The 23,708-nt window shown below is 42.0% G+C and overlaps 1 protein-coding gene across 2 annotated transcripts in view; it reads left to right on the forward strand.

Annotated features, from left to right (window-relative positions):
- The window catches only part of LOC131125285 (pre-B-cell leukemia transcription factor 1), a 68,397-nt gene that overhangs the window by 37,379 nt on the left and 7,310 nt on the right, over nt 1-23,708 (forward strand). The window contains exons 3-7 of one of the 2 annotated variants that reach the window (XM_058066689.1): nt 15,137-15,381; nt 19,442-19,632; nt 21,223-21,358; nt 21,752-21,911; nt 22,779-22,891. In XM_058066689.1, coding sequence (XP_057922672.1) covers nt 15,137-15,381; nt 19,442-19,632; nt 21,223-21,358; nt 21,752-21,911; nt 22,779-22,891 — 845 coding nt within the window. The remainder of the gene's footprint in view (nt 1-15,136; nt 15,382-19,441; nt 19,633-21,222; nt 21,359-21,751; nt 21,912-22,778; nt 22,892-23,708) is intronic. The other variant, XM_058066690.1, reaches the window with a different exon arrangement.

The raw sequence follows: 23,708 nt of genomic DNA on the forward strand, positions 1-23,708 counted from the left end.
ATCATGTAATGTCCCTCTGATGTACTCCTTCCTGATCCTATCCATCCTGGTCACTCCCAATGTGAACCTCAGCATCCGAATCTCTGCTACCTCCAGTTCTGCTTCCTGTCTTTCTCGATCCATTTAGGATAGTGTATATTTAGGATACTGTTATTTTGAGTCGATTTATTATACGCCCTCAGTCAAATTTTGGAGAAACTTCATTTGATAGCATGATCTTCCAAATTACTGTTACAAACACACAACATTTGAACATGATCAGAAGGCAGTCCATCGTTGTACATCTTGTATAATGACAATCAAGGCCATTCCATTCCTACAGTTCCTTCAGCATATGCCCCGTTTTTGTCAGTATGATTCATGTGTTATTCTCTGAGAAGTGAAGGAAAATGGTACAAAAAAGTCAATCAGTTTAACCTTGGCTTCTTGGAGACATGTACTTTTTGCGTAATCTTATTAACAGACGAACAATGAAACATCGATGAATACAACCTCTGAAATTGCAGTAACCTTGACATTAAATTTTAATCGCTAAATTGATGCACAATGAATCAGATAATACATTATTTTAGTACTCTTGACATCATTGGGACAGACGGCTCGTGGGGAAAATTAAAAAGATTCCATATAATATATTCCCTCTTCTATAAACTGGTCCAGATGAATTGTTAAAAAAACAACAACTTGATGCTGCTTTCCGTATTGTTTCCATGGTAACAGCCTTAGTGAGTGTTGAATGATGTTGAATGAGACTTCCCACCGCACCAACCCTCTTCATATGCTGTGGTCACCACCTGAAGGCACATGTATGCATGTAAACAATAATTTTATATCTGCTTAATAATTATGGTACCTATTGGAGTGAATGTATGAATGGTTGTGTCACCATTCAGTCATTTAGAAACAGTAAACACTGACTGAACACAACATCAGATGCATTTATCCAAGAGCCGTATCAACAATTCCGCCTTGACAAGAATATAAACTGTTGAAATTCATGCTTTTGTAGCCCAACATACCATATAGTACCGCCATCTTGCACTGAGGACATGTCCTTACGTGGTTAAAACATAGCGCCTTTCAAAAGGGCGAGCTGTCTCGGTGACGGAGACCTCGCCACATTCACACTATCACGTTTTTGTAAAAATACATTAATAAATCATGCTATCTTGTGGCCTGCTAAATATGGCCTTCTAGTCAAACAGGGATATTGAAGCAAATTTGACATATTTCTTGCCTAAGTTAAGCATTTTCAAGCATATATTGTAATACATAGTATATAAAGCATTCTATACTGGTCACTGTAATCATCGGTGAGGCACACAAGCATCAGACTTGATGGCCAGAACAACTGGCTTTTATTTCAGGTTTTAATTATCACACAAGAGCTATACTAATAACATCATAATAATAACACTGTCTACTGTTAGAGAAAACTCAAATTTGAACCCCTTACGTCTCCTCTTCCTGTCTTTCACACGTACGGAACACATTCGCTGTAACACACGTGAGAATGCTCGAAATATGAAAATATTTCATTTCTAAATAAGGAATCCTACATCCCGAAAATTAACTAATCACGGTCTGGAACCAGGTTCTAATCCACGGTCTGGAGTCTGGAACCAGTTAACCAGGTTAAAAGAGGGCTTATTGGATAAGTTTCACTTCTGGGTCTCACAGCACACAATTATGGTGCTTTCAAGGACTGTTGAACAAAGTGAGAAATATCACAATTTGACAAAAACGTTATCAGTAAAGCATACGATCATAAATTGTGGACTTTCCAACAGTGGCATATGAATGCTGTACGTTTTACTTGTAAACGTGACCTTAAAATCAAGGTACTGTACGTACTGAAGTGTGATGATGGCGAACCGTTACACCCTAATGGCACCTAGTAGCTTAACAAGGTGACTTGTGGGATCTTTGTTTTCCTCATTGGGACTGGTCAGGTTGTTATTGTTATTAAATCAATATATTGGTAGATTTTACACACATTAACCTGCTGTATCTGTTTGACAAAATGGGTCCAACGCGGCTTGAATGTGCATTGAGCAGACACACATTTGTCATATTAGAAAAGGATATTCTGTCATGTGCGACGGATGCCACAGGGCTGTCTGATTAGTCAAGCGGTTTGCTGCCTTCCCATAAAGCAGCGTTGTCTTTATTTTTTAAAATCAAGCCTCCTCTTTTTAGGGCAAAAAAAAAGGCCGCTTTCATCCCCGACGGATGAGCGGATATGCTTTTCATGGAAATGTCGTCTAGCACTTGCACGCTGGTGTTTGCATTAATGCATTAATTCCTCTGTGCTATATGCTCTTGGTAGCTGCAGGCTAAATGACACATTCCCACCCCCCCCAAAAAAAAATGCACTCCCCCGCTCTAGTCCCACTCCACTCCGACTCACACACACATTTCACTGCTAACTGACAGCAGGAGCTCCCTGTGACCCAGTATTCTGCTACAGTGGGACGATCCCACAGGCCCATGATTAATGACTAGGCTTTTTCCGCGGGTGGAGTGGTCACTTAGACTGCTCGGACCACTACTTCTGCTGTAAACACACTCAGGCACTCCCGGCTTGCATGCATTGGCATTGGCATTGTTAAGAGGCTGGAATCTTTGTCCTAGCTTGACCTCTCCCACTCCCATTGGTGTGTAAACACTAATTATCAAAATGATTACACGAGTTAATCTAATTAATTAACACCTTTGTAGTTGATTAATCACGATTAATCACATTTTCATTGACATAATGTTTATCAGCACTAATAGATGTGTGGTGGACGACTGAATGAATGAATAGACAAATATGTATGTGTGTTTGGATAGTGAGGGAACATCCATTGAAAATAGCACCCATCTTGGTATTTTACTATCTCAAAGTCACTAGATCGTAGCTTGGCGTCTCACTAATGGAATGTGATCCCTCATATTGTTTTGCTCCGCTGACAGCGAGGGGCACTTAGCATCACTCCTGCTCGCCAGCGCCAGGCCTGGCAGGGCAGCAGACCTCGGTGGGATTTGTGTAGTTGTGACAGCGTCCAAACAAAGTGCACACGCAGCAGAGCAAAGAAGCTCAGACCCTCTTCTGCCTTGATTGGACGCTCTGTGACAAATGTAGCCACTGACAGTTTGTGTGTGTGTGTGTGCGTGTGTGTGTGTGTGTGTGTGTGTGTGTGTGTGTGTGTGTGTGTGTGTGTGTGTGTGTGCGTCCGCATACGTGCATGCATGTGTCTTACTGCAGGAGAAAATCCTTCATGTGTTGAAATATTTATACAAACATTTGGTATCACTTCACATGTTGGATTATATCTCTGGACTTTGGGCTTAATTTGGATCACTTTTTATTCTGATGGCTGCTGTAAGACTACAGTAGTAACTATGAAAGTCATGCAATGTATTAGTCGCTTCTGTAATTAATACTTTATTTTTTATCATATATATATTATGAATGAATGAATGACAATAGGAAATGCATTTCTTTTGACTCCGGTAAAATTTCAGGACCTGTTTTATTATAGTCAAAGCATTAATTTTTGTATTGTGTTGTATTGTATAGTATTATATTCAGACTGCCTACCTTGTATTTCTTGTACATATGTATTTACATATGTATTTTTATGATACACATCCTAAATGTTCTGGATACTGTATATAGACATGTAATAGTAATACAAATAAATAAAAAAAATTAAAATAAATAAAATAAAAAATCTGGTAATAATATCAAACTATATATATATATATATGTTGGGATTTATTTTTTATTATAAATACATTTAAAGCTACCATAGGCCATTCACACACCAACACTAGCATTAGCATTGTGGGCACAGTTACTGGCAAACTCTGTACACTGTTTTGAACCACCACAATCACTAAAATAAAAAATATTGTCATATGCTCTGACAGTGAATTACAAACATTTTGGGATTTTTTTTTGTGGACAGGGAATTTCCACTTTTTTTTTTTAAAGTCACGCAAGTTTATTGAACAACGCAAGCAGCTGTTCATGCAGAGCCACATTGACAAAGTACTTACAGTAGCTTTGTGGCATGTCATGGGACAGCACAAATGTCCCTTGTTGCTTTGTGGTTGTGTGATGTGAACTTGTGTGAAGCTCCGGGGCCTCTTCTTTGTCTTTTATGACAACTTAGATATGAGACAAGCAGAACTGTTTTGCCATTAAAGTGAGGCTTTTATAATGGAAGTGAATTGATCCTATCAAGTGTTATCTGGAGGAACACTTGCTTGGAATAACAGATGTACACATAAAGGCTCAGTTAGCACCGTGTCTATATTTAGAAGGAGGCAATGGGATCATATCTGTTTACCAAGGAGGACCGGGCATGAGGCTAACATCATTATGGTGCCATTCAAAGCACTCAGCGACCACTTGTGCCTCATAGAAAGGAGCATTGTCATCATGGAATTTATTGCTCCTGGTGGAAATGAAATGCATCACGGGGTCATGTAAATAATGACTCAATCTTTTTTAAATAGTGGAACATGGCGCCCCATGAACAATGTGACCTGACTTCTGGACTCTATGGAGTTAAGTATTGGGATGTTTGACCATTACTTGTACAGAAAAAATGGATGATAATATTGTTGTCCAATTAAAAAAAAAAATCATAACTTAAGAATTTGCGTGAGCGACTGGAAATAAAGCTCTGACTCACTTTGGCGCCGCTTTCTGGTTTGTGTATAGAAATCTTGATAGCAATGACTTTTGGACAGAAGACTTAACGGATCTGCACGGTAGCGAGTGATTACAGCTAAGACACCCGGTGTCGATTCCCCACTCGTTCATCTTTGTGTGGAGTTTGCACGTTCTCCCCGTGCATGCGTGGGTTTTCTCCGAGTACTCCGGTTTCCTCCCACAATCCAAAAACATGCTAGGTTAATTGGCGACTCTAAATTGTCCATAGTTGTGAATGCGAGTGTATGTGAGTGAATGGTTGATTGTCTGATTGGCTGGCAACCAGTCTAAGGTGTACCTCACCTCTTACTGGGATAGGCTCAAGCATGCCTGAGACCTTCATGAGGATAAGCGGTATAGAAAATGGACTAAAAGTATTTTTGCACATTATAAAAAAGTCTCAGATGAACTGGAAATACTCGAAATACATTATTATTATTACCTAAGTAAAACTAAAATAATGTTATTTGGTAATAGCAGAAAGGACACATTCAAACGAGCAAATACAAATAGAGTTGACATTGAAAGGGTAAAGAAAATTAAATTTCTGGGGATCATAATAGATGGAAAAAATCTCACATTAAATCTCAGAAATCTCACATTACAAATAGACAATAAAAGTGGCGAAAAACAGTTCATTTCTTTCAAAATACACTCATTTAGTTTTATTCCCTGTTAAAAAATATATGACTGTCACAGAAACACATTTTAAAATATGTTGCTTTTAGGGTTCTCTTAACCAAAGAGGTTCCAGACCTCAGCTGTAGCCTCTTGGATCTTCTGTTAGTGATCATAATGCCCAAAACAATGACGGTGTGGGAGCAATTCTGCCTCCCACACCGTCCTTGACTCTCTTTTTTCTAGTTTATTGCCTCCTTCCTGCTCTTTGCACACTCAGCAGGGGTGACGTAATATAGACACAATATATATTATAGGAGCTTTCTTTATCGCATGAGCTTCTTCTCTGGAATTCAGTACCTTGTAGGTCTCTTGCAAAAAGCGAAATTAATGAGGCTGGGGCGATGCCTTCTGGTGTGTGGCATCACACGGGACGCAGCAGGACACAACGGGACCAAATAATGCCATGACAGTTTCACAGATGCGAGAAGTGGCGGTGACAATGCCTACCCATGCAGGAGCAATGCCGTCATGTATACTGTAGTCATCAACTAAGCGTAAACAATACATTTCGTGCCAACGTGCACCATTTTCGATCATAAATTGTGTGCCAAGTGTGTAATCTATGTATTAACAGAATGCAGTGTCATGTCATGAATAAATAACAAGCTTTGCCATGGTAAATTCCGGGACCATGTTTGCAAATGTACACGCCGCTTTAGCTTACCCAAACAAAGTCATGTTACAATTCATTTTCCTGAAACGAGTGGTTAGCGCGCAGACCTCACAGCTAGGAGACTAGGGTTCAATTCCACCCTCAGCCATCTCTGTGTGGAGTTTGCATGTTCTCCCCGTGCATGCGTGGGTTTTCTCGGGGTACTCCGGTTTCCTTCCACATTCCAAAAACATGCTAGGTTAATTGGCGACTCCAAATTGTCCATAGGTGTGAATGTGAGTGTGAATGGTTGTTTGTCTATACATACATGCCCTGTGATTGGCTGGCTGGCGACCAGTCCAGGGTGTACCCCGCCTCTCGCCCGAAGACAGCTGGGATAGGCTCCAGCACCCCCGCGACCCTTGTGAGGAAAAAAGCGGTAGAAAATGAATGAATGAATGAACACTGAAGCAATAGCGCCTCTTATGGTTGCAGACCAGTAGTGCACTCCATGTCCCCATTCATCCAGAAGAATATTTTTGAGGTGAAAGTTCACTGATGTTGGACCTGAGAGTCATTAGGGTTCCCAATCACTGTGCCATTCATCCCAAAGGTTTTTTCCACCAAACTCATCAAAGCATGCCTTAATGGGCCTAAATTTGTGGGCTGGAAACATAAAAGTGGGTTCCCCAAACTCGGAAGCATACAGATACAGACAATTGTGTCTCTCGTCTTTGGCTGAGACATTTCCTGGATCTGACATCAGTTTCTGTTCTCTGTCCTTTCCCCCAGTGAGTGATGTTTACAATGTGCTGCTTCCAGCAAGGCAAACTGAAAGCCAGCCAGGTTTTTTCTTTCTAGCATCGTTGGCTAACGCGTGTTCGCACGTTGTCGAGTGTAGCTGAGCAAAGCCAAGCAGAACCAGTAGCCATGTCGTCTAGCGGCGGCCATATGGCGGGCATCCTTGCATGGTCGCTTTAGGAAGCCCTTCTGCCTCAGATGTTCAGAAACCAACCTTCAGGCTCCGTCACGTCCCCCGTGGCCGAGGAGGCCCTCGGTGTCACACAGGTGGTGACCCGGACCCACGAGGCAGACCAGAACATCAGCCTCTCTCTCCCTCTCTCCCTCTCTCTCTCTGTCTCTGCCCCCCTCCCATTGTCAGAAAGCGCCCACCCCTGCTCAGTGCCATGCCTCCAGATGTGGCTTAATTTACTGCGACTCTGCTAATTGCTGTAATTAAGGATTAATTACTGTTAATTACCTTCGCATAAACTCATCACCAGTCAAAGAGCGGAGCCTTATGAAATGTGCCATGCGCAGGAACACACACGTGGCACAGGCGCGACGAGGTTTGTGTTACCGGGCGTCATGTTCCGCATCTTGTCCTGGTGTGCAGGGACGCCTTGTAGGGCAGAGCCGCTGCTGTCACTGACTTCCAACTCCTCACATCCTTGCCATCTGTCAACAATCGCATGGTTGCCGTTTGATTAGGCGTTATTTATGGGCAAATACAAAACTCATCCTGTTGGCTTAAATGAAATGTTTTAGGTAGCGCGGCTAGGCAAAAGTTTGAGACAGAAGGATGAAGTTTTAAAAGAGTTTTAGTCCTCCGTGTCCTCAGATTGCTATGAACACTTTAGTTCCATTTTTTTATGATTGTTTTCCGTGTCAAGCTGACATCATTCCGTCATATTTCTTTATATGATCATCAGCTCTTGGCGCAGCACCATGATGTATGGAGACAATTCCCTTTGGCAGGCTTTCTGGTAGATGGCCAATGAGACGCAAGTGGGAATTTAGGAGGGCAGGGCTTGTCGCAGATTGACGTTAAAAACAGTACAAATGCAATGCAATGGGTTTTTTTGCAATGCAATGCAATGCAAAAAAACCCACCAAGGGGCGGCACGGCGGTCGAGTGGTTAGCGCACAGCCCTCACAGCTAGGAGACCAGGGTTCAATCCCACCCTCGGGCATCTCTGTGTGGAGTTTGCATGTTCTCCCCGTGCATGCGTGGGTTTTCTCCCACATTCCTCCCACATTCCAAAAACATGCTAGGTTAATTGTCCAATATGAATGTGAGTGTGAATGGTTGTTTGTCTATATGTGCCCTATATGTGCCCTGTGATGGCTGGCTGGCGACCAGTCCAGACCAGTCCAGGGTGTACCCCGCCTCTCGCCCAGCAGCACCCCCGCGACCCTCGTGAGGAAAAGCGGTAGAAAATGAATGAATGAATGAATGAAAACCCACCAAGGTGTATAATTAGCTATAAGGTACTTCTCCTCTATTATTTAATTTAATTAGTTAACATTAGTTATGTTATGCAAGCACAGTTAGCTCAGTCATTCTGATCCACTGCTTTATTGGAAAGTTAGTCAAATTGGTGTCCATGCCTGGTCTTTGACTCCATGAGTGGCCGGGAGGAGTTCCTATATAGCACAAGCAGATTTGGATGCCACCACTAAAGATATATATTTCAGGACACCATCAGAAAGACTGGCACCCAAGGGGCTAATGTATTTCCTACTGTAATAATGAATTAGTTTAATGAAGGTTTTCTGTGCTATGGTGGCAACGGTCTTCTCCTCTGGCGCTGGCTTCCTCATTATCAGGCCAGCCCCTCGGGCCTCAAACTGGCCTGCTTAGGCCCGGGATGATGACGATAATTACAGTTATTAGGAGTAGCTGCAGGGGGAACTTGTTCTGAAAAACACCAAGCTGAGTTCTTGCCTCGCTCGCAGCCGCCACCGCCGCCGCCGCCGCCGCATGAGAAAGTACCCATCATCAGTGGAGAAAGCCAGGGAGAGGCAGTGGAGGTGGGGTGAGGAGTGTGGGGGGGATAAAAAAGGAGGGGATGAGGGGAGCGGCCACCAAATCCGCCTAATGTGACGCCTGTCAGCTCGTCTCCCACCAGCTGTCACCTCCCAAATGCACTGGGGTTCATTTTTTTAATTGACACCTCGCTTTCCTATTCCATTTCTATTTTTCGCCTTTCATTCTCCCTCCATCGCTCTCTCTCCTTCCTTGCCTGAACCATCTCCTCATCCCCCCCCACGCCGCCCCTCCTTGTCCCTAAAGCATTTCGTTGGCGTTTTTCCTCGTCCTTGGTATCCCCCACACCCCCCACCCCCCGCGCCACCCAGTGTCAGATACAACGCTCCCTTTCTGCACATGATACTTGAGATGGCTGATAAAACATAAAGCTGTTTTAGAGCGACTTTATGACTGTGCCCTTGTGTACTGAGCCTGTACAGTTTTCCATTACCTGGTGATGGAGGGAACATTTTGGTTCCACAGAGACTTTCCCAAGAGTCCATTGACACGCCACAAATCTACATCTCCGTCTTTACTCCCCTTCCATTTCCCCAATATTGAGTGTAGTTTTCATGCCATGAGCTTTTATTGTGACTTATGGTGGCTACTTTCATAATGGCTCTTTATTAAAGCTTCAATTAAAGGCAGTAGAAACGCATAAACCGCAAATTGGGTGTAATGTTGCACATATTCATTTAGTGTTCTTCTTAACTGTGTTGCTATGCACTGGGGTTTACCTCCAGTATGTGGGTCAGCCAGGAGGAGGGGGGGCAAGGCTGCTTCTTATGATGAGAAAGTATTGAATCTCAACACATTGTGAAACGGCTCTTTTCCACGCATTGTTCAAACTGAATGAATTATACAAAATACGGTTTTGTTTGGACTGCAGTCATTTCGGGAAATCTGATACGTTTACGTCTACGCCTGTTATGTGGACGGCATAGGCAACTGATTCCAAATGGAGTGCGCTACCACTAACATACAGAATTAATCTGCTCAGTACAAAATGTGCATGGAAAAAGGAGTTGAGAACATCCCAATAAAAATAATGTCGAAAAATTATGAATTGATTAAATATTTACATTGAACTCTTAAATTGTTTAGAAAAACTGTTTAAATAAAACTAAATAAAACTATTTAGACAAAATTACGTTAATGTTGTTCTTTGTAGAGTACAAAGAAAAAAATGTATAATATGTGTTCAGTCGTAAATACTCAATTAAAGTCAATCATTTTAACATTTTAAATGACTGCAGTCATTTCGGGAAATCTGATACGTTTACTTTTACGCCTGTTATGTGGACAGCATAGGAAACTGATTCCAAATGGAGTGTGCTACCACTAACATACAGAATTAATCTGCTCAGTACAAAACGTGCATGGAAAAAGGAGTTGAGAACATCCCGATAATAATAATGTCAAAAAATTATGAATTGATTAAATATTTAGATTTAACTCTTAAATTGTTTAAATTATTTCGACAAAATCATGTTAATGTTGTTCTTTGTAGAGTACAAAGAAAAAAATGTATATGTGTTCAGTCGTAAATACTCATATACTATATAACATTATATATATGATATAACATTATCAAAGATGATTTTTTAAATACATATCAGCATGCAAAAAATGTAAGTTATCAACACAATATTGCATTTTTGAGTAAATGTTTGACTCACATATACTTCCTTAGGTATACACACACAATCTAACTGGATTCTATTTGTAACTGATTGGCATTATGGATATGTAATGATGAAAACAATGCATTTTAATGAATATAACTAGATTTTTTTATAGTTCATGTTTTGCGGGAAAAGTATTTGAAACACCTCTCCTTATTCAAACTACAACCCCAATAATAAACATATTGACATATTATTATCCTCATAATGTACAGGTGTACCAAATAAAAATTGTGTCGACTTCAGTGTCTTGTGCACACATCACAGCATCATTTTACTGTGGAAGTATTGACAATAGCACGCCTTATCTGTGTGTAGCTGGGTCCCAACGTGGGTCACTTTGAGGCATGACGCGGGCTCGTATCAAATGCAGATGAGCGGATGCTGAACTCCCCGGTGGAGCATGCAGGCGAGGACTTGTATTAGTGATACTTGTCATGTCTGCTGTAAATCACGCTACGTCTTTTTTTTTTTTTTCTCCTTCTTCCTTCTCCAGGTTGCTAGGTTGTTGTTTTGTCTCAGAATGCTGCGTGGCAGGGATGAATGGTGGTGATGTTACATTATCATGTGGCTGTCGCTTTCACTCCTGCTGACTGGTCTGTGACAGGCCCACACACTCGCACACACACACACTCTCACAAACGCAGGCTGTGTCAGGAGCAGGCCTGATTTATTAACTGCTGAAACCCTAGATGACGTGTGCCCACACAATCAATAGAAAGCACAGCCACTGCCTGCGCCTCTGCCAGGTCATGTGACCACAACAGGAGTTCGGCAAGGAAGGATGCTAACGTGCACACACACACTCTTGCTCGCTGGCTGCAGAGTATATTGCATTACTGTATTGATGGGAAATGGATCCAGTCCAGCGTTGCTGGCGTTGCTGCCAGTCAAGAGGCGCCTTGGGTTCATCATGGCCGCTGCCTTGTTTGACTCTACATCTTCCTAAATGTGGCACAATGCTTCAATATCATTAATTAAACATGTTTTCATTTAAAAGCACTCGCAGGAGGGGGGTGTGGAGGCGAACGCTCAAGGGCTGGCGGCCAGTGTTTTGTGTGTTTCTGCTTGCCTGTATTTCTAGTGTGCGTGTGTATGTGTGTGCATGTGTGCACCTTGATTCTTCCCTGTATGAGTGGGTGGCTTAATCGCCCTGTTTATTTACGCTCCTGTTGTCTGCACACAGCAGGCAGTGCGGCGGTGGATGCCAGCCAGCTCTTAAGGGAGCAAAGCAGCAGAAATTAGTTGTGTCAATAAGCAAAACAAAGGCTTATTCTTAGAATTCCATTCATTATTCCGGATACGGCTGGAGAATTGTTTATGGCGCTTATTCATTTTTAATGTTTTCTTTTTTTGGGGGGGGGGGGGGGGGGGTGTACTGCTCCACATTGCATAGAGGAGGAGAGGAGGCAAGGAGGAGGGAGAAATTGTGTCCTCTCATTGTTCAATTAAGTCTGTCGGTAATGATCAAGATGAGATGATGGCCATCTTCCTTTTATAGATACTAATCTGTGACTGCCGATGAAATAAAGGGACGGCGCAGCAGCATGGACCCCACAATAAAAGCCTCTCTGCGCTATTATGCAAGCGCGTGCATGTGATGTATTGTAATAGGGGCCACTTGTGCTTCTGTCAGGTGATTATGTTAATGTATAGTCGCGGGCTGCAGAGTTCACAAGGCGCACTCTGACTGGCATTAAGGCCGCATCGATTCCGTTGCTATTAGCCAAGAGAAATAAATAAAGCTGATGGCTGTGGCGAGGGTAATTATACCACGGCACAGTGCATTGTTTGATTCCCCTTATTAATTGTATTTATTTAATCCATTTCATGCTTTTAGCCGTGCACTCTGGGAGTTGGAGGAAGGGAATTAATAAATCACTCTTAGGCTCATTAGATTTCCCCCCTCTGGTTGGGATGTGCCACTATTTTGTCAGCATCCAATTGGCGAGCGTTTCCTGCTGGTGTGATTCACATGGAAAAATATCTGCCAAGGCACACACGCACACACGCACGCCCTCACACACCCGGCCTTTTTACGCATGCGTGTGTCTCCCCCCCGTGTGAACTCGTGACCTTTTCCAGCCGTCTGATGGCCATTGACATTTGCTTCTTGAGCCGAGCTTGCTCACGTGTTGGAGCTGATGGGAATGGATGATGATATTGCTCCAGGAGAAAAAAGAGAAGGAAGGACAAAAAAAGAAGGAAAAGAGGGTGTAGACAAGCAGACCCGGCATCCATCTGGACCCCCTGCTTGCCACAAAGGTCACAGGGCGACTCCAGCTTACATCCTCATTACAAAAGAGCCGCCGCTGTGAGTGTCCACTGTGGGGGGAACAATGCACTGTCATTTACACTCGTCGTCTTCTTCAGTCATCATGGAGGAGACATACAGGATGTGCTTGCTATTATTACATTGTCCTGCTCACACAGTCTGGGACGAAGGCACAGAAGCGGCACAAGCTTTGTCTTTGTCCTTGAAGACAGCGGATGTAATGGAGGGCTGCACCTGTCCGCCTTTTTTCTTCTCGCCACCTTCACAGGGAAGGAAGCCTGCGCTGCTGCTTTACTGAGGGAGCCTTCTGGTGGCGGGAAGAGGCAGGACAGTGTCAGTCACAAAGATAAACACCCCACAGACAAAAGAAGACATTCAGTGCTAAAATTAAAGATAGACAATAATGCTAAATTTTGATTTCTTTATTTTTATTATTATTGGCAGTGGAACAGTACTGCACTATATCAACTGTTTACATCTTGCCTCGTTATTATTTATAGTTATGCGTACTTATTTGTGGTTTCCTGTTTAGTTAGTAGGATTAGGCAATCACTACTTAACCAATTTCCACAAAAGTACGTCATGGGTCAACAATCAATGGAATTACATTTCAGTGCAAATCAGGATAAAGGTGCGAATGCATTTTGTTTTACTTTGCTTTAATTTGACATTTTCCTAAATATCTCAAATAATATGTGAATTTTATTGACAAAAATCAGATATGCTGTATGCAAAGCCAACTTTAGGTTGCGGCCTATATTAACATAAAAACATCAAAATCAAGATGTGTAACCCAGAAGAGTTTGCAGCTCTGGAATGGGCGGATTATACGCTTCCCAGCATGCTTTGCTGTAGTTAAAATTATCACCTTTGAATGCCTTATGCCCGTTTAAGGTGTTATTTTGTACAGACAGGGTATATAGTTAAACTGGTGTGCAATGGTTGTGCAATTTGTGCTATGTAATAATAATAATAATAATAATAATGTGGCCACTATTACTCATGTAAGCATGTCGAATAGTTGATACCGGAAGAGTTTCTTTATTACAGATTCCTGCAAGCATTTGTTAGTTGGGGTTCTTGATGCGGACCGACTTATTTTACGACCACTTACGCAGCCTGGCCCTAATAGGTTAGGGCAATATACAAAAAAATTGAGGAATATTATTCATATTCATATTTTCTTTAGATGTTAACATCAATCAAATGTAGATATGTGGTTAAAAATAAATTTGATGGAAAATCTTCCTACTTTTTAGCTTGGCATTATTGCTGACAAAGCAAATAGATTATTGTATTATCTATTTATTAGTATAACAGTCAAACTTTTTTTCTTCCATCTTTATATTTTTTTTTCCAGCGTGGCCCTTTGTCATCTCATGATGCTATTTTTAATTTTTTTTATTTAAAACCACCTGTGCCACACTTTGGACAAGCTTTGTTTTCATATTGCTGCTGATCCCAAATTAGCCTTATGGGATAACTCTAAATGTGTATTCAACTGCACTACATATAAGAATATATTTGTATTGTGCTGATGTACCTGAAGTATAGTTAATACGGTAAAATTGCATATTTTAGCTCCAAGCTCCGGGAAGTTATTCTTGTGTCTTTTTTCTTCTTGTGTACACGGATGCCTGGCAGTGTTCATTGTTTGACACACGGCGTGCATGTCCATCTCAGCGGGCTCTTTCTTCTTTGTCACGTTCCTACTTGGCTCTCCTCATCACGCCAGCTGAGTGTTAGCTGAAGGCTGTAGGCGCGTGACGACAGGTTCAAACACGCTCTCACCTCGGCCAGAGTGTGAGCAGACGTCAGACCGAGGGCCTGAATTTGGATGACAACACGGTGTTATGTTGCAGTGCGTGTGGAGGCTTGGAAATGAAGTAAAGGGAGCTTCCTTGACAACATCATCGGGGTCATGTTTTTTTTATTAGGCGTTTTTTTTTTTTAATATGAAGCTTGAGCAGTGTGTCTTTGCATTAATATAAAAATAAAATATGTTTGATTAGTGTTGTGCCTTTTAAATATCCCCACTGGCAAGATAATAAAGCCGTCAGCCAGAGACTAAACATAGTCTGAGCATAAGGAGAGCAATGAAAGATGAACTCTTTGTTCATTTTTTTCAACATAAAATGATCATCAGAATCGATGAAATGATCATTTTATGGTTTTTCCGAGCTGCTGGCTTGTCTGAAGCTCCGTTTTTTATGGCTCTGATTTGATCCATTTAAATGACGGCCATTTTTTAAGGAGGCTCGCTCAGTAGACTGACGCAGGAGATGGTTAAGACTCTCCCTAAGTCGCTGTAAAATGTCCTCTCTTTAAATCAAGTGAGAATTTGTCATGTCCGTGTCATCATTTTCTTCTCTTTTCAACGCAGTGCTGAGTATTCGTGGCGCCCAGGAGGAGGAACCTCCCGATCCCCAGCTGATGCGCCTGGACAACATGCTGCTGGCCGAGGGGGTCGCCGGGCCGGAGAAAGGGGGCGGGTCGGCAGCTGCAGCCGCGGCTGCTGCGGCCACCGGCGGCATCGGCGCCGACAACTCGGCGGAACACTCTGACTACCGGGCCAAGCTTTCACAGATCCGACAGATTTACCACACAGAGCTGGAGAAGTATGAGCAGGTAAGACGCAAATGCCTGCAACCAAAGATAACACAGCATCACTGTGCCTTTTGCACAGAACCCTTCATAGTGCAATATTGCTGCAGCAACTCGACATCATCCTATCAGATAATTAGATACACACCAATTGCTTCTAATACAACAGGACGGGAGAAGTGAGCCTACAGTAGAAGATTTCCAAGTTGACTATGACCTCCCATTCTGTGCTGTTGCCGTTTAAACAGAACAGCACTGAAGACACAAAAATGCCAGCTCTGACAGGCAGTGGAAAAGAGACACCAGGCAACATCACAGCTGCATAAAATGATCACACCAGCTCATTTTATTATTTCATTACCTTAATTGTTTTGGTAAAATTCCAGCTGGACTGTTCTTCTGGCCACACTTGAAGGATGGCAATGAGATTGAATGTGAATAAGCCTAATCATCATCTGGACATTTTATACCTCAAATTTTAAATATATGTCAATGATTGTTGGCAGTTTGGGATGAACCGCTTGGCTGCAACCGGGACAGGAACTCTCGTTTGCGACGAAGGGGCCTGCACAGTAGCCTAGTGGTTACCATGTCGGCCCTACAGACAGGAGATGCGTTGGAACATCTCTGTGTGGTGTTTGAGTCTGTGTGGAAAACGCATGTTTTCCTGTGTGTGCGTGTGTTAAGCCTCGTTTGCACTCGCTTTGTCCCTGCAGCGGCCTGCACTTTTCCATGCCAATGAGTGCATTGGTTGTTAACAGTTGGGAAGTTTGTGTAAACTGTGTGGATAGGTTCACTTTCCAAGGGGAATTTTCAATTTCTCTAGCATCTCGTGTCTTCCTTGTGATTTTCTGTTAATATCACATCGTAATGCCCAAAGCGATGTCTTCTAGTCAGCAATTCCATCTTCTTTCCTGCTCTTTGTACATTCTCTACCTGCAGCCGCGCGAAACTATGGATTTACCTTTCTTTATTGCATGAGCTTCTTCTCTGTACTTCAACATCTTATAGCTCCCTAGCAAATTGCAAATAGAGGAATTAATAAAGCTGGGGGTGATGCTTCTGTTGCGTGTGGCGTCACAGTGGGACCAAATAATGCCATGACTGCTTCACGGATGTGAGAAGCGGTGGTGACAATGCATACATATTCGGGAACAATGTGCTTGGCGCATACTATTTTTTGTGTGTAAGACATACACAATAGTTGACAGTCGAGCGGGTGCATGGTCATTTCGTGCCAATGCACACCGTTTTTGGTCACAAATTGCATGCTAAGTACGTAATTTATTTTTGTGGGACACCCGCACAGTTGCCTGGTGGTTAGCATGTTGACCATACAGTTAGTATATCTAGTAGATCTGGATTAAAATCTCCGCTGGATATCTGTGTGTGGGGTTTGCATGTTCTCAACACGTGTGGGTTTTCTCCCATATTCCAAAAATATGCATGTTAGGTTCATTGGCAGCTCTAAAGTGGGAATTTTGTGTATATCCTCGCTGCAATTGGCTGGTGACCAGTTCAGGTTGTACCTCGCCAATCGTCATTGATAGTATGTAAAGATTAGAACATTTTGAGGATATCCGTAGCATGTATGCTAGTATGGATTATAAAGCGTTTTGACCACAGCCAACACGGGACACCACCAATGTCATTTACAGCCACGTGCAAAAATGTCTGCACATTTTTTCTCTATATTGTTGCAATTATTCTGCACAATACAACACTTGCATGGAAACAGGAGTGCAGGACAATTATTTTTATACTCCTAATCAGTTAAAATAACATAAAACATATGGAACAGCATTTATTAATAGTCGATTAAATAATTTGTTAAATAATATCTAGCCATTAGTCGTAGACTCGACAGTTGTGTTCAAGTATAATGGGTTAATCCAGACAGCACAAAAGCTCCCATTTATTATTATTATTATTATTATTATTATTATTATTATTATTATTATTATTATTATTATTATTATTTAATCATACTCTCCTGCTCCTCATCCTCTTGAAAATGAAACCAATTGTGTAGCTTTGATTTTCAATACAATGGGTCAAAGCAGCTGCCAAGGTTTGATTGTGTAGAGGTGGAGGTCAAAGGTTAGCCGCCCCCTCGACCTCTTCTATCAGAGAGGAGAGTCAGCGAACTGAATCTCTTTATGTACACACCTCTACAATCTAATGAGATTCAACAGAAGAGGCGTTATTGCAATAACCTAACGCTATTGCAAGTAGCTGTCCACCCGTATAGGTTGTGGTAAAAAAAAAATATATATATATATATTTTCTATTCTCTTTATTCTCCCATGGTCCAATCAATAACTTCCACTGGTGTTTTAAAGGCCACTTTGCAACAAGCCAACATTTTCAGGGACGTTTTTGTTGGGGTTTTTTCCGCAAGCAGCCATTACATCAGTCACACGGCCGTTCTTCTCCAAAGGCTTCCAATGTCTCGTCATTTCCCAGAGAAAGTCAAAGCGCTGTTGCGGCTTTATCATCTTCTCTGGAGGACGGCAAGTCATCGTCGACTGTCACACTCAATATACACCTGAGCCTTTGTGTATGTCACCACGCTACCTACTTTCCACCGCGCCCACTCACACATATGACTGAGCCGTGTCTGACGCGTACGTGCGTGTGTGCGCGCGTGCAAGCAAAACGGCTGCTTCGGTGCGTCACTTTGACTGACGTAACCCCGGTGTTGACAAGCAGCAGACACCTTGCAGTCTTAAGCAGTGACTGATTCAGACAGGAAGGGAAGGCGAAGGAGCTCGACGGAGAATGGAGAGACTCACTTTAAAACCTCTTGAACGTGAACGGCGCTGAAAGCCTGCTGTCGCTTTACATTCCTCCTCACTTGTCACAAAGACGTTGTTTTCATATTCACAAGCTCTATTCACAACGTATGACTCCCAACGCCACGTTTGTGTGCCGTTATGCATCATGTTTTGGATACTGATTGAATAGAATAGCATGAATTAATAAACTCTTATTCTCTCTACTCCTTTTTGGACATTGAACTGTGCGAGTGATCACATGTTGATGTAACATTACCATACTCATTCATTCATTCATTCATTCATTTTCTACCGCTTTTTCCTCACGAAGGTCGTGGGGGGTGCTGGAGCCTATCCCAGCTGTCTTCGGGCGAGAGGCTGGGTACACCCTGGACTGGTTGCCAGCCAATCACAGGGCACATATAGACAAACAACCATTCACACTCACATTCATACCTATGGACAATTTGGAGTCACCAATTAACCTAGCATGTTTTTGGAATGTGGGAGGAAACCGGAGTACCCGGAGAAAACCCACACATGCACGGGGAGAACATGCAAACTCCACACAGAGATGGCCGAGGGTGGAATTGAACCCTGGTCTCCTAGCTGTGACGTCTGCGCGCTAACCACTTGACCGCCGTGCCGCCCATTACCATACTATATGATGATCAAAGATCTTTTGGTTTTAATTGCTGTATATTTAGTAAGAACATGTAAAAGCTACTATAATTTTTAGAAGTGGAAGAACATTTTACATTTTGGTGCCGACCTGGACAAAGGCCACTTTTGTTGTGAGCCTTTTCCGTCATTTTCCAGACTTTCTAATTGAATAATGCATTTATCTTTCAGTAGTGATGGATTTATGGTTATGCTCCGCAGGACAGGAATTGTCACTTCCTGTTCTGTGTACTTACTTTTTGTGTGTTTCCTTCGTACTGTATTTTACGCCCTGCTTGACTTCTGTGCAGCTGAGTGTAGCACCTGTCTTCAATTTCAGGTTGATAAGGTTCATAATGTTCATTGTTTTTAATTTGTCCCTGCTGTCGCGTGGGATCCCCAACCACCAGGCTATGGTATCTGTCCATGGGCGGTGCAATGATGAAAAAGAGACTTTAAAAATAATAATTATGCAAATAACTTCAGCAAATGTTTTGTAAATACGTATGAATTTTGGAAATAAGGGTTGTTTTTGTATGTTTATTTAGTATTGGTCACCTGTTGTTTGAGGCATGACCTGGTTGATGACCCTTCAGAATCCAATTTCCTGCTTTTGTTCTGAAGTTTTTCCTATCTCGTTCCTCCAGGCGTGCAATGAGTTCACCACCCATGTGATGAACCTGCTGAGGGAGCAGTCTCGAACACGACCCATCTCTCCCAAAGAGATTGAGCGCATGGTCAGCATCATCCACCGCAAGTTCAGCTCCATCCAGATGCAGCTGAAGCAGAGCACCTGTGAGGCTGTCATGATCCTGCGCTCACGTTTCCTCGACGCCAGGTCTGCTTTGGCCGTGTGCCCTTTCTGTTTGGTTTCATGTAGTTTGCTGCTGAGGGGTCTGTTTTTACTAAAATCTCATTTTACAATGTAATTTGTTCAGTCAGACAATGAATAGTGTGTTTAGCTCTCATCTGGAACACTAAAAGTAATTGGATCTTAGCCCTTAGGAGGACATGGAAGTACATTGTATAAAAAATTTACCTCTGTCATTTTTTATCAATAATGAATTCATTATAGTAAATCATAGTTTACTCATATATTTTAGGTAAAATACATGTACTTGGTTTTATCTTATTTGTTTTATTTCTGTTCATTTACAGTGGTGCCTTGGTTAACATTATTAATCCGTTGCAGAAGGTCCGACTGAAACCAAAATAAACCAAATAAAATTTTCCCATAGAAAATCCAACGAATCAATTCCAAAAATGTTAACACAGACCATACTTTATTTCTCATGCTGAAAATGATGTTAAAATAATTACAAATGACAACGGCACGTGTGTAAGTCGGCATGCCTGACAATGCATATGCCTGTTCTTGTTTAAAATTTTCTAAGCAGCCTCTGCTTGCTTTAAATTCATCAACAGACTCACTCGTTGCAGGCGATTTCTGTGTTAGATCCAGCAGTCTCGCGCAGACAACAAGTTAGCTCTGGCTAGCTCCCGTGAGCCGTTGATCCACAACAGCAACTTCCGAACGCCTTCTTCCATGGTTTGTGGTCTCTCTTTTGTTAACACTGTTACTCCTTTGGCAACATTAGCTCACTTCATTACGTTGTTATTCTTCAGGATGGTACTTGTTGCTGATAAGGGCTTCTAGTACATCCTGCCGAGAGCTGCAATATGGACGCCACCCTCAAAGTTATTCTTCTTACTTGAATTCAGGAGTGGTATCCACTCTCTTTAGAATGTTGCTGTCACTCGTAAGTTTCTTTGGATTCATAGCGGCTTATTTAGTTTGTCGCACTCACTGTACTGTACTCAATGTACGAGAGTGGTCATCAATGCAAGGGCCCATTATTTTGGTCACTTCATTGCATTATATGTATCCCAAGATTTAGTTTTGGATCACAATCTCAGATGGCTGCGTAAACAAACCAAGCACAATTAGCAACAGTTGTGCATGTTTCGTGCCCAAATTGCATGCTAACCAAGCGAGTATATATGCAAGCCAAGGCAAAAATATCAGCAAATATTTTGGATGTTAACTGAAAAATGTGCTAACCAGGGCGGATGTTAACCGAGGTACCATTGTATAGTGGTTTTTATTTTCAAATTCTTATATAATGAAATAACTAATGAATAGCCAAAGTCTTGTACACAGCATACTGGCTTTCAGAATAGCATCTCTAATGTTACTATGGTAACCCCTCATCTTTTATTTTAATAATTGAAATGTCATGTGTCCATGGTATCCACCTTATACGCTAAAAGCTGTTGTTGTTTTGTTTTTTTTTTTACTATAAATTACACTTCATAACTGAAGGGGAAGCCCTGGGACAAATCCACAAATATTTATTTCCACTATTATAAATAATTGACCGTATTGACCAAATAAAGAATATTAATTCATTTGTTTTCCCTGCTCCAGGCGAAAGAGGAGGAACTTCAACAAACAGGCGACAGAGATTCTAAACGAGTACTTTTACTCCCATCTCAGTAACCCTTATCCGAGCGAGGAGGCCAAAGAAGAGCTGGCCAAGAAATGTAGCATCACAGTGTCACAGGTAACCACTGACAGCAAACTATTATATCATATCATTACACTATTAGATACAGTAACATTATACATATACTTGTTGAAAAAAAAAAGTAATAAATAGTTATATAAATCATATTTATTATGTTGATCAATCCCATTTCTTAGCTCTTCAAATATTAGTTTGATGACTGCTTCATTCATTCCTCTGTTGTTTGCTAAGTGAGTGACAGGAAGAAAATCTCTTATAGCTTGGGGAGAAGAGGTCATTTGACGCCACCTGTTGGCTTGCATGTGGAAATCTCACAGCACCCCAAATATAAGACCACCTGGTTTTTCAGACTGTTTATTTTTTTTGGGAACTGGTATTGCTTCTCCAAATCTCCATTGTAACCCGACCTCTGTGTTTTTTTTCGTTAAGGTCTCAAACTGGTTTGGCAACAAGAGAATCCGCTACAAGAAAAACATTGGCAAGTTCCAGGAGGAGGCCAACATGTACGCGGCAAGGACGGCTGTCAATGCCACCAGTGTGTCTGCACACGGCAGTCAGGCCAACTCCCCGTCCACTCCCAATTCGGCAGGTGAACAATCACTGTGGCTACTTTGAGGAGTCAGTAAAGATGTGTGTTTTTTGGTGGCGTTCACATTTGTGGTTCAGTAGTCTGGTTATGAGCAGTAAAGAACATGCCAACATGCACCCACTTGCTAAATTATATATACAGTATATATACATATATGTATTATTGTTATATTCTGCTATATTTACCAGCTTACATTTTCTGAAGTAAATAAGTGTGAACTCACATCCCAACAGTACAAATGTTTGCTTCAGCTCTTAAAGCAATGCTTGTGTTTTTCTTGTCGGAGCGTATGGCCTCCCTGCCTTTCCTTTTTTTTTTCCGCCTGCCATCTGACACTCATTTTCTCTCTCTCTCTCTCTTATTGACCCTTTTGCTCTTAATTTTTCCTGCCTCTTGTCCGGTTGACCTTGTGCATGCCATTAAGCTGCTGAAAGGGCAAGCGGAGTCTTTTGTCATTTCGAGACTTTGGCAACTGTATTGGATTAGGACCGGGTGTTGAAATCAAGTTATGCCATGATGGTCTCTTTACATCTGGGGAGCTGGGGTCCATTAAAGGCCCGACGTGATTCTTTGGGTCTTCCTGCAGATCAATTATTGCTCGCTTAATGAAATAGTAGCCGCGTGGATGACAAACAGTGATAGAATCCATGAGGCTACTTTTAACTAGACTTAAACCATTTTAAGATGATTATCTGTCTCTTGACTTATGCTTCAGAGATATTGTAATGTGGACCTGCCCTCTGAAACTAACCCACTTAACACACTTTTGCTCATGCATGATCTCTTTTTTTTTTAACTCTTTTTCTCTGTCCCTCTTCTTCTTCTGCCTTTTGTCCTCCTCTGTCTGCCTCTTCTGTGTACTCTCAGGTTCTGCTGGCTCCTTTAACATGTCAAACTCCGGAGACTTGTTCATGAGTGTTCAGTCCCTCAATGGGGACTCGTACCAAGGGGGGCAGGTTGGGGCCAACATACAATCCCAGGTAGGCACCTCTCTGTGGGATAAGTTTACAAGACCACATGCAAAATGTCATGTAAAAAGCGCAGAACTCCACAAAGACCGAACAAATCATGCATTAGAGTTGTCTATCATGTTTTTTTCAAAATAAATGAATTTATAAATATATATATATATCAAGAAAAATTCCTAAATCCACAACAACTTAATCTGTTCTTTTCCTTTCACAAACTTTCATGGAGAACAACACAATATCTTGACCTCCACTACGACCCAGAGGTCACATTAAGCCTCAAGCTTTTGTTAATGTAGCAGCCATTGTCAAGGCACAGTTGAGAAAACGACGGAGGACAGTTTTTGGAAGTGTCGCAACACTCGTCAGCACCCCATGACACGGCTTCACATAGCCACTGGTGCACGGCGCCTCTCCGACCTTGCCCCAGTGGATGGAGATGACCACCGTTCTTGGAGTGTTACAGGTCGTCACCGCCAGTTGAGGAAACACCACCCGTGGTGATTCTCTCAGCGCTTTTGGCATCATTCCTCAACTCATCCAACACACGCACCCCTTCTCTATTTAGAACAGCTACTAGAAACGCTTGAGGTCATTCATGAATATGCAAATGAGACAACTCTTAAAGGAGGTAAAGTGGTCTTCGGGGTTGGAACCTCACATTTCTTCTAATGGATTATTTTTACGACCATGTCAGAACTGCTCCATGCCATTCTGCGAAAGGTAGGAAGATTAAAAAAAAAAGTGTGACTAAATGAGCCTTGAGTAGAGTAATTTGTAGTGAAACCCAAATGGCAGGTGTGCTTTTTCAAGCATAACCTGGCTGACA

Source organism: Doryrhamphus excisus, chromosome 3, assembly GCF_030265055.1.
Source record: "Doryrhamphus excisus isolate RoL2022-K1 chromosome 3, RoL_Dexc_1.0, whole genome shotgun sequence".
NCBI classification, from domain to species: Eukaryota; Metazoa; Chordata; class Actinopteri; order Syngnathiformes; family Syngnathidae; genus Doryrhamphus; species Doryrhamphus excisus.